Consider the following 12,279-nt stretch of genomic DNA (forward strand, 5'->3'; position numbering starts at 1 on the left):
AGGTTAGGCGTTGGGTTTGTTTTGCCAAATTTACAGACTAAATATTAACAAAAGGTCGGGGCATGCACCAAAATAAATAGTTGCCGCCTTTGTTGTATAAGGCATAAATATGCAAAGTTCCAAGATAATCCATTCCGAATTGCAGCCTGTAGGCGACAAACACAAAACTTGGGTGTGGCTCTGCTGCTGGGATTGGATATATAACAAAATGAATATGTGCATCCCTGTAATTGAAATGGTTGATTTGCTGAAATTAACAAAAAAGTGGGTGTCGTACCACACCCCTGGGGGTCGGATCAATAGTCGCCGTCCTTGGGGTATTAGGAATAAGTATACAAAGTTCCAATATAATCCATTCAGAATTGTGGCCTCCAGACGCTAAACCCAAAAATTGGGCGTGCCTCTGCCCCTAGGAGATGACATGTACCAATATCAATAAGTTGTCGTCCTTAGGCTATAAGGCATACATATACCTAGTTCAAAGATGACCCATTAAACATTGTGGCCTGTAGGCAACACACAGACACATAGGACTCAGCCCTTGGGTGTCAGGCATTCACCAAAGACAATAGGGATCTTCCTTAGGGTATACGGAATCGGTATGCAAAGTTTCAAAAGTATTGTTAAGAATTGCAGCCTGTCGGCGAAACAAAGACACACGCAAAAATGGGGCGTGTCTCTGCCAAAGCAGGTCGGGCATGCACCAAAAATAATAGAGATCATCCTTAGGGTGTAAGGAATAAGTATGAAAAGTTTTCAAGACGATCCATTAAGAATTGCGGCCTGCAGGCGAGACATAGATACACAAGAAAAAATGGGCGTGGCTCTGCTCCTGGGGGTTGGATATGCACCATAAACAATAAGGGTGATCCTTAGTGTACAAGGAATAGATTTAGCTCTTGCATAAGAATTGGGCCCTGTAGGCGACCTACAGGCACATAAACATACACACACACATACAGACAGACAGGGGTGACGGCATATACAAACCAGAACGCCAGAATCGATGACAATACTCAGACCCTCCCCCCCCCCCCCTCATCTTGTATATACAGTGTAGTGTACGACAAACTAAATATACATATATTTATTTTGGTTGCCAAATGACAGCTGTTTTGTTTGGTACATTTGGTTCCTGAATGCCAACATGTTGAAAGGGTTTAATTTATTTAGCAAGGGAAAAAACTAATAACCCTAATCAGATAGTATAAGTCTTTGAGATACAATGATAACAAGACCCTTTGAAACTTATTCACTGTTTATAAACAAAAATCTAGGCGTGCTATTCAATTCAATTCACATTGTGATTAACACAACATAGTGTATAAAGCGTTCGGATAGTAACTATTATAGCACGAATACATGGTTTGGTTTATAAACAGTGACTGACAGTTACCAGATGACGTCATAGTCAGCGTCTTAATTAGCCGGTTAAAGTCGAAATATAAACATATGGAAACGACTGGACTTCCCCTTTAAATGCAATTTTTCAGACTTATATACTACTGACGCATATAAATACTCGAATTTTGGAATAATCCATGATGTGTACATATTGTGTGGTCGTTTATTTGAGGAATTGGGGGGGGGGGGCAAAAAATACCCTCTAGGTGAAATATGATTTTAATTTAGAAATACATAGTTACGTTTAACTTCAATGTATAGAAATATTTTGGAATATATAGGCTAGCTGTGTTGTATCTGAAAGATTTATCTAGGAACAGCTCGAACTTCATATTTAGACGGTGAATTTGTGATTCCTAAAACACCTTCCAATTTCGGTAAATTATCAGGATCAACTGGTTTAAATTCAAATCTTTGTATCAGGGTTGACATGAACAAAAATAATTCCATTTTAGCCAAAGATTCCCCAAGACATATTCTTCGTCCTGAAATATATAACACGACTAAATACTGACTGTACCTAGATAAAATATGATAAACATTAGTATACAATTACAATATCACTTGATGGTTGCTGAAAACTGAAAGAAATATAGTTCATCACTGGGGACATTACGTACTTACGATTCAATAATGAACAAGATGATTCAGTCTTCAACATACTGCACCCTTGTTTTGGAAGGTACAGGAATAGACTTGTGATTAGTTGGTAATCAACAACAAAATACTATTAGTGTGTACATGTTATAAGATGTGTAGCAAATAAAATCAGGGCATTCATAAAGTTTCATAAAGATATATTAAATGGTTTATGACATGTACTTCGGAATAAAAATTGTATAGCAAAAACAAAGTCAAGGAAATGCGTTCATGTGATACACCGTTTAATAAAGAAATCTTGAACAATTATGAAATATGCCACGATATAAAAGTCACACTTGTTTGCTTGGAAACACAAAAATTATAATATGTTGATGTATGTGCATTTACACAGTTTCGTAAATATATCATGAACGGTTTATGAGATATGCTGCGGAAACGAAATGGGGTCGGAATACGGACTGAGGGAGCTCATTATGATACCCCTCCTAACTTCGTTTGGCGCGGGATAAAAAAGAGGGAAATTGAAACATTCATAAAATGCTAATGTAACCCCACTGTCAGTGTGAATACACTGCGGGTCTACAAGAACCATATATGTCTCATAATTTCCCAATTATTTAGATTTTATGTACATGTAGCATACCTAAAGAAAAGGGTATAAATTCATCCGGCTTAGTAACCATTCCGTCATTATCTAAGAATCTCTCAGGTCGAAAAACATCCGCATCTCCCCAAATCTTGTTATCTGCAAGAACTGAATCAAGGTTTGGCAATATGACTGCATGTTTAGGAATGTTGTATCCTCTAAACTTTGTATCCTGATTAAGACCGTGTGGGGTACCAATAGTTACGATGTTGGCTTTTCGGAGAACCTCCCATGATACGGCTTCATTATATGGCATAGAAGGCTTATCTCTCATAGAGGGTAGACGACCCGAACCAACAACATCTTGAATTTCTTTGTAACATCTAGCTTGTATATTTGGATGATGAATCATGTAGAGAATCGTCCATAAAATAGCTGTTGACGTTGTTTCTGTGCCAGCTACAAAAAGATCTCCAATTGATTTGACTAAATTATCCTCTGAAAATAAAAGGTTCAATGATATGTTCCATTTTAGTGGACATGTGGACACCTGTGGGTGTAATCTAACCTTCTGTAACGGTATTTAAATTGGGACCAACTTTTAAAACCAAATGTCCTTGTAACATCTAGTTGTTGGTGTTGTTTCTGTGCCAGATATAAAAGGTCACTAATCGATTTTACCACATTCTCATCTGAATACAAATTTGAGGAAAATAGACTTTCACGGGCTTCGTCCACATATTCAAATAAGTATAAGGACTGAATGGGACTTAAAATCTTGATACCCGTGACGCAGACTAATCTGTTGCACCAATCAAAATTCTGTTGTGGTTTTTTCATTTTTTTTGCAAATGAGTACATCAAGACAACTTAAAGAATTGACCATTTATGTATTAAATCCTTCCCAACCAAAGCAAATAATACACCTTAGACAATTGGCCCAACATTTATGTATTAAATCGTTCACCGACCCATATTTGACCTCAGTGTGCGAAAACAATACTTCGTATGCGTTCAATGTATGACCTTCTTTGTCGAAATAGGAAACAGTTGAGTATTAGTTAATGTGGTATCTCCTTCGGATCGTCAGTGGTGCTTGACAGGAAATCGTCAGATTTTTCAGGATGTAAAATAAAAACTAACTTAATAAGCTTAAATACTTACCATTAATGTAAGATGTTTGACCTGCCTTCTGAACTCGTTTCATTTCTTTAATATAACTACTAATATAATCGTTGGTATAGTTTTCATCATAATTATTCAGATGTTCTTGTATTGACGGCTTTATTATTGTATTTTCCACACCGTGTAGATTTTTCAGTATCCGTTTATATCTGAATAAATCACCAGGCATGAATCGAAGAACAGGTAAGAAATTCAAAACAGCTGTCGATCCCAAATCTTTAAAATTTTCATCGACGCCGTTAAGATATTCTTTGAATACCAGATTACCATAATCAAATCTATGTCCGTAGACCAACAAAGATATAATGTTCGATGCCGAGGCTTGTGTTAGCCGACACATATCAAATGGTCTACCATTATGTTTGTCAATAACTTCAATATAATATCCTATTTCTTCATGAATTTTGTCCTCTAGTATCGTTTTACCAAAACCAAATTCTCTTAATGTTTCCAGGGCAAATTTTCTTTGTTCTTTCCACAATTGACCCGAAGTAAAAACAATACCTACAAAATAAATTGAATGATAATATTGACAACTCATCGTTGATATCTCTCTTATCGCTTTTTGTTATTTATCATTACTGTTAGATGCCATTTAAAGCTGTGAACTTGCCGGGCGCGGTCGTAGATATGACCCTACCGGTGATCACCAATGTTACCATTGAAATTAATATAGGTTAAAGACTCCGCAGTAATATTATTGCTGCACTAGCTAATTCTGGTAACCATACATCACCATTGTATAATTCATGAACTTAACTATGATATTATATGATCGTGTCCATTTCCAGAGACGTTGAGATACTTCAAGGACTACGTCTCTAAGTGGAATCAGAAATGAAAGGAAATGGGGTTTAACGTCATATTGTTCTGCGCCAACTAGACTAATTTTAAATGAAGACGGGCATACACCATATAGTGTGCTATGAGAAGAATTTTGCCCGGACAGTAATCTTTGAAAGCTATTTTATAGTGCAGTCTGCGTTTAATCGATTCTTTTCAAGGCACAGTGGGGTTAACTGTAGCATGAATAAACGTTTCTTACCTTTCTTATCCGAAATGAGATCATACATGAACATATGTGGCTTATCAGAAAATATGTGTTCATATTTTACCAAAGCTTCTTTAATAACATCATATCCATTTAATACAATAAACAGACTAGATCCCATATAGATACTAAATATATCTCCATATTTCTCTCTCATTTTTCTTAGCATAACTGGTTGACTTTCATTTTCCAGAAACAACAGATCCCCTACTATAGGTAATGTAAATCTTGGACCTGGGGGGATCCCGCGAGGTTTTCTCGTCAGCCACCATACCCCAATACAAACACCACATACTAATCCAATCCGTACATTCTGCTGACAATATCGGCACACATCTTCCCAACAATTGTTCACAAAGAAACTCTTTAAATGATTTAGAGCTTCGTACATTATGCCAGTTCACTACAGAGATATAAATTAACAAGTCCTTTGTTCAGTTTATCGTCAAAAATAAATCAAGCGCAGATATGTTTTACAACTGTTTTATGGGTACATGAGTAAAACTCATGAATATTCAATAGACTATTATATCTACATTACATTTCTCGTTTTATATATATCCGGGCAGCCATAACACATGTACACAATGGCCTGATTTTCGGTAAAGCTGTCAAAGTTCACTGATAACTATTATAATGTTATCGATAAGAAAACACTGTTAACAAAATCACCTTAAAGTAACGATCCGTCATTTGAAGTTTTCGATAAAAAATTAAATTCCTCACGGCTTAATACACACTAATATGTACCAAGATTGATTGACATTTAATCAAGAATACAAAATCAAAATCTAAATGCTGGATAAGCCACTTGAATTCAATCTAATTTAAAATATCGCTAGGCCTATCAATTCTGTTCGCCCACAACAAAATGGCGGCGGGCTTATTACATAGCGAGTAGCATAGATCGACGAAAATTTCAATTCAGATTATCTTTGTAATTACTGAATTGATTTGAACCATTTGTGTACAGCTATTCCTATCATATTTGGGATTCATATCTTTCACAATAATAAAGTGTACAATGGATTTCTAATGCGCTAAACTGACACAATGAGACTTCAAAACGAAAATGGCTGATAGGCGGTGGAAGAGCTACACTCCCTTGATTTGGTTTGCATCAAAATACCATAGTGCATTTTGTTGATTTAGGGTTAATTCAATTCGTGACTAGAGAAAGATTAAGCGGAAGTCCATTTGTTGATTGGTGTGTTTTTTTTTTATTTTAATCTAAAACTGTCAATTGTTTGACCTTAAAATCAGATACAAGTTTAAGTTTATTCGAAAATAGGTGATATGAATGTATCAAAGTGATTTATATTTAATTCACAACACCCGCATTCACAGTCGTTTACGCACTTTTTTCTTTCTTATTATTCTTTTGCCGTTTGTGACTAAGCTATTACTAATTACTCCCGCATTGTCTTGTGGGATATGTTTATTACAAATGGCGCCCGAAATCGTGTATTGATATAAAATGTTCATTGTGACTTAAATATTCACGGCTGAATAATAACATCAATAATGATTGAAATGGACCAGTATTGAATTCTAATTCGTGTTTTTAATTTCGAACATCTTGGATAATATTGAGCTCCTTTAATATAGCGCTCATTACTACAAATAGAATTTTATGTTTTGATTTTAACCCGATTTCTTGTCATGGACGACAATGTAAGATTAAAGTTATTATCAACGCATTACTGCAATGCGTTAGAATAACACGGAAAGAAAATTAAACTGTTTATACGCAACATGAGGAAAGAAATAATTTTATCACACAATAACACATTCTACAGTAGATATCGCATGTGTGATAACTTTCATAATCTACTGAATTGGTCAACTAAAGAGAAACTACTTTTTGGATTCAGTAATATTGTTGGGGAAAAGGTCTCAATTACATTTCTCCCAATAACCTTAAATCGTTACGCCGTTATGTAATCAGGTTCAGTAAAATTAAATCTATACCAAAGAATTATATATTTATTCATCTGTGCGCGTAAGAAAGGGTTGGGTGATAAATAAAATCTCCTACACGTCTATTTTGATATCAAAAAATATCAACACTCGCTGAATTATTTTGATATTGACATTAAAATTGCTAATGCTCGTGTGGGGGATTTCAAGCAAATATGCATGCTTCACTGTGTCAAATCTACAGTAACAAAAGAAGATAATGAAGTGAAAGCGAGGGGGACGATAGGTTTCTCTCCACTCGTCCGTCTGCCCTCCGACTGTCATTTTTGTTCCAGAATTTTGTTAAATGTTAACTCTGAGATATTTTAATGAAACTTGGTACACTGTTGTATATAGGAGAGTTAAAACAGATCATGTTCGAGTTCCGTGGAATTCCGTTATTGTTTTATTACTGAATTATTACCCTTTGTTTACTTTTGAAAATTCAATTTCCCAGAATAAATTGTTTTTAGTTTAAAGTTTGAGGTATTTGAAAGTTGACCTACTTTTGTATATAGCTGGGAGGGTTGGTGGGTGGGGGGTGTTAATGTGTGCGCGTTGGATCGGGTCTGTCATTGAGTCAAGGAGTAGGGTCACCTGTACGCGCAAGCGAATAATTGAAATTAAATTGAACCATATTATGTTATAATCCCGAAATGACATAGTTTGTGTCGAGTGGACGTGAAACCCAACGAAAAACTATAGCTTTTCAAAATCTCTGTCAAATTTCATTTTTAAACAATACAAATACGTCCAACAGTAGATTTGTGAAGGAAAGCAAGAACGTTACTGTATGTTATTGCCAATTGAAATGAGTAGAAAGTCAATTTCCGAAACCTGCAAGCGTATGAAAATATGTAACATATAGTTTAATATCCAGTAACCAATTTGTAACTGTATTTATTTCATTAAGTAAATCCCGTGTCTTCTGATTTCTTGAAAATGTTTAGTTGAAATGACTGTCCTGGTGAGACTGTGTACCGTAATGGATATGACGTCCACATTACTTTCCACACCAATGTATAATAATAGGAATGTTATCAGACCATGCATATTTTAAACACCGACAAACCCATGGTTCTGGTCCAGGAGTAAGCTAATTATATGTTACCATTATCTATTTCGCTGATGTTTCTTTATCGTATTTTCTGGCTTTGATTGCCCTCTAGGATCGACGGTATTCTATTTTATTTCGTTATAGACAAGTTCCTGTAAATACTACAAATACTTCAAAAGAAAGCAATTTAACAAAAATACATATTCTTTTAATCTTTAACATATCTCTTACCCACAAGCGACAATTCAATTAAAAACAATAGAATATACACGTTAATTGTAACACTTGGCATAATATCTCAAACGTATACCAGAATTATTCAGTATTATTTTATTTCTAAACCTATCTCTATCCCGCTCGCAATATTCGGTTAATATCAAAACCCATTCTTTGATTGGGGGTACATCTCTTTAACATGGAACAGGAAATTATGAATATAAGATGAATGGAATTGTGTCTCGATGTATTTAAGATTTAGTCCTTAACATCTAGGTACAGCTCGAACTTCGAATTTGGCTGGAGCATGCGTGATTCCAATGTTGGTAAATAATTAGGATCTACTGATTTAAATTCAAATCTTTGTATCATTGTTGTCATGATTAAAATTAATTCCATTTTAGCCAGAGATTCTCCAAGACAAATTCTTTATCCCGAAAAAAATATTTTATGACACCATAATTTTAATTATGGTGGCATAAATTAATCTGGTGACAACTAACATCCATTTCGTATCTTCGATGTCATCCTCAAAATTGCGAATATGCACCAATCCGACTATGCAGTAAAGAATGAAAAGAGAGAGAAATGGATAAACTCTTTTGGTTTCGTTACCTTTCTTGATGTATCTATAAATCGTTCTGGACGAAACACGCCAGGATCACCCCAAATTTCACCATCTGACAGAACTAACTCCGGGTTTGGTAGAACGATGGCGTCTTTAGGTATTACATAACCATGGAATATCGTGTCTTCAGTAACAGTGTGGGTGTTAAAATCCATTTAAATCACGGCCATCCAATGCTCTAGAGAGTTGTTTATAGGCTTGTCATGTGAATAAATGTCTAAATAATAATTTATACAACATTTGAAGCCAAAAGACAGAATTAGGTCTGAATGCATATTTAAAAGAAAGTATATATAAGTAAACTGATTTTTATAAATTTTAAGGTTGATCCATTTACATTGATGTTCTTCTTCACATTATTCATATATACATGTACAAGAAAAGAATTCACATAATGCAAAATGCTAGAAAGGCCTTTACAATGTACATGTACATCTAGGCCTACAAATATAAATATTAGGACCGTAACCTGTGATTTAGTAAAATGAGTTGATTGTTTATATGGTTCATCCTTATTTGTGATAATATTCACAATACTCTTATGTCATTCCAACTGTCATGGGTTCTTTTATGTGCACGACAGTGTGTACACAGGACATCAGTTTTTCATCCCTTCCAAATGACTATACGTTGTCCTTTGGCAGACCCCCCATTCTACACTACTGACAATGGGGAACCATGCTTGAAAATCCCGATGAACTTTCTCGGCCAATTGCGAGATTGAACACAGGACCTCCAGGTTAGCGAGCTAATGTCTTACTGATTGAGCCACAGCAGCCCATACTCCTCGCAGTGTTTCGTTGGATTAGAGCTAATCCCACTTAACACTGCTGTAATGGAAGCAAATTTCTGTTCCAAATTATGACTGGTCAATAGTCCGATTAAAACCAATAGCTAACTGCGTAACAATATCATTACGCTTTAAACAGAGCTCCAAATTGGACCAAATATGTTTACATAACGCTACGTCATGACTCGCGATTTTATTATGCCCAATTAACCAGTGCATATAAGAATATTGCAGAAAAACTAATTGTGTGACAAACGAGGCTATCAAGACTGATACATTGTAAACAATACTGTTTGGAGACGAACATGTTGCTGTACTTGGGATAGATTTGATTGAACGGAAAGAATAGACACACTCCCTCAAAAGCTCAACTATCAGAAGCTAATCCAGTCAGGGCCGGCGGAAGCAAGTCTTGATTGGGGAGCTGCCGTCCTAGGATGTCTAGATCGTCGGAGACGCTTTCTAAGCGATTTCTAGCTAGTAAAATTACTCAGCAATGAAGTTTTTATGGTTTTTTTTAATCCCTTACCACGGAAGCACTGCAGTCGATGGTGATTCCTGCGATGCCGAACTGGGCAAATATATACATAATATAAATAAGGTTGTGGGCACTCTAGATGTCAAAATTGTTATCCGATTTTGATGAAACTTGCAATGTATGTTTATAACCGTAACCTCTGGGATTATGGCTCCTGATTGTACGAAAACTCACATTTTTAGCCTGTGGACCCTCTAGTGGTCACAATTTTTATTGACTGTAAAAACCGTTCAAATATATACATAATATTACCAAGGTTGCGAACACTCTAGTACTACAGTCTGAACCAACACCCGAACGCAAATGGCCCGGACTATTGGCTATTCGATATGGCGGCGCCCATGTCAGTTGTTTCGCCTGCTATTTACTCTTGTCCAAAACTATATTTTTGGCGATGAGGATGAAGAAATGCTTTTAAAACATTTTCTTACAACACTGACTGCATCCGGGTTAACTGGTAACTGAATCATTTCACAAGGTTTTTGTCGTGGGCGTATATATATATTCGAATAAAAATCAAAGTTGTAAATATCTATACATATCACCTTTACACCATAATTATGGTGTCAAATGGTCGCTCCTCTCTATACGCAAATAGTGTAAAAGTATATGTAATACCAATGTTGTAACAATTTTTACCCGATTTCGATACAACTTAAAACGAGTGTTGGGTGAGTTCAAGTTTGGTTTTAGAGCGATGCCAAATGCCTTTTACACAAAATGTGAAATATGAATGAAGTTGGTGGACCTCCCAGAGGCGAAATTTTTTGTCCGATTCATGAGATAAAAAATAAACTTTGGTACAGGGGGTTGGATGGCCGAATGTTTAGCACGTGCGTGCTGTATCATAAGGTCTGTCACTGAGTCAACTGGCGTGGTTTCAATTCCTCGATTGTACGTGACAAGGAGTAGGGTCGCCTGTCCAACCTCGTGGGTTTTCTCCGGGTCCTCCGACTGCTACAGACCCCTAGGCGCAAGCGAATTACTGAAATAAAATTAAACCATATGTTAGTCTAAAAAATGACCTAGTTTGTGTTGAGTGGACGTTAAACCCCATCTCTCTCTCTCTTTCTCTTAAGATGCGGGTTAAGGGTGTTGATTTCTCCCAAAATACGACATTGCTTTGTATTTTAGTAAGAACCACAGCGATGATTATCCTATTCCAAAATGTCTACTTTCGATGGCTTACAATGGGGTGAGTGAGACAGGGTAGCCTTCTACAAAAGCTAATTTTAGAAAACGTCTATTATGTCATTTCACATTATGCCAGGTGAAAAAAGGGCTTACAAACTGGGGCGTTGGGAGTTGGGGCCGTCAACCAAATAACTGATGACTCTGTAAGTTTAAAGGTATAGTCTGCTTTCATTAAATGTTATTAATTAAAGCTGAACTCCGATTACAAAACTACAGAAATAATTAAATAATAAAAAAATAACGCCCTAAATAATCGCTATACTTGTTTTCAATTTGTAGAACAATCATGGCGATTGTACGGCGTACAAAACAGAGGCAGGCCAAGGCCACATCCAGTGCATGCCTGATCAACCACACTGTCCACATCTGGCTAACAATATTTCAGCTTACTGATTGACGTTTTTTCACTATCAGTTTACTGAAAATATTATTGCTACACAATTATTATGTCTGATCAGGTACGTGTACATATTATTTTACTAATTAGACGAAATAAGTAAATTACGGTGTAATTTTGTTCTAAAAATATGAGAAAAACTGAGGTACCCCAACAATAACAAATTTACCGACACCAATAATTTTTTTATTTCTTGATGTGTTATGCACAACAGCGTAGAAACACCAAATAATGTCTAGTATTATCGTTCCAAAATATATCCAAAGCAGCAATAACCCTTGTTCTCTCCGTCAAAGAAGAATGTTTTCAATTCAAAATATTCACCATTTTGTGAAGTAGTTATGCCCCTTGATGTTATGTCAACAACATAGAATTGGTTGGTGTTCGTAGATTTGTTATTATTTGGGGTAAAGCAGTTTTTTCTTATTTTTAGAGCAAAAGTGCGCAGTGGTTTACTTATTTCGTCTAATTAGTAAAATAACATGTACCTGATCAGATATAATAATTGTTTAGCAATAATACTTTCAGTAAACAGTTGGTGAAAAAACGTCAATCAGTCAGGAGGTAATTTGTAGTTGAAATATTGCTAGCCGGATGTGGACAGTGTGGTTGATAACGCCTGCACTGGATGTGGGCGTGGCCTACCTCTGTTTTTGTACGCCGTACAATCG

At 35.9% G+C, this 12,279-nt stretch overlaps 1 protein-coding gene across 1 annotated transcript; it reads right to left on the reverse strand.

Annotated features, from left to right (window-relative positions):
* Positions 1-1,286: 1,286 nt before the first annotated feature.
* LOC126811715 (cytochrome P450 2J6) lies at positions 1,287-5,220 on the reverse strand. Its single transcript, XM_050537578.2, has 4 exons — positions 4,824-5,220; positions 3,758-4,282; positions 2,651-3,091; positions 1,287-1,889 (listed from the first exon to the last, which is right to left on the reverse strand). The coding sequence occupies exons 1-4, from the start codon at positions 5,218-5,220 to the stop codon at positions 1,711-1,713; spliced, it is 1,542 nt and encodes a 513-aa protein (XP_050393535.2). The 3' UTR covers positions 1,287-1,710.
* Between the last annotated feature and the right edge of the window lie 7,059 nt (positions 5,221-12,279).

This window comes from Patella vulgata, chromosome 2 (genome assembly GCF_932274485.2).
Source record: "Patella vulgata chromosome 2, xgPatVulg1.2, whole genome shotgun sequence".
Classification (NCBI taxonomy): Eukaryota; Metazoa; Mollusca; class Gastropoda; family Patellidae; genus Patella; species Patella vulgata.

Coding starts and splice junctions, on each gene's coding strand:
- LOC126811715 (XM_050537578.2), bottom strand. CDS start 5,220: ATGTACGAAGCTCTAAATCATTTAAAGAGTTTCTTTGTGAACAATTGT. Junction 4,283..4,823: donor TCTCATTTCGGATAAGAAAG/GTAAGAAACGTT, acceptor TTTATTTTGTAG/GTATTGTTTTTACTTCGGGT. Junction 1,890..2,650: donor ATTTATACCCTTTTCTTTAG/GTATGCTACATG, acceptor TATATATTTCAG/GACGAAGAATATGTCTTGGG.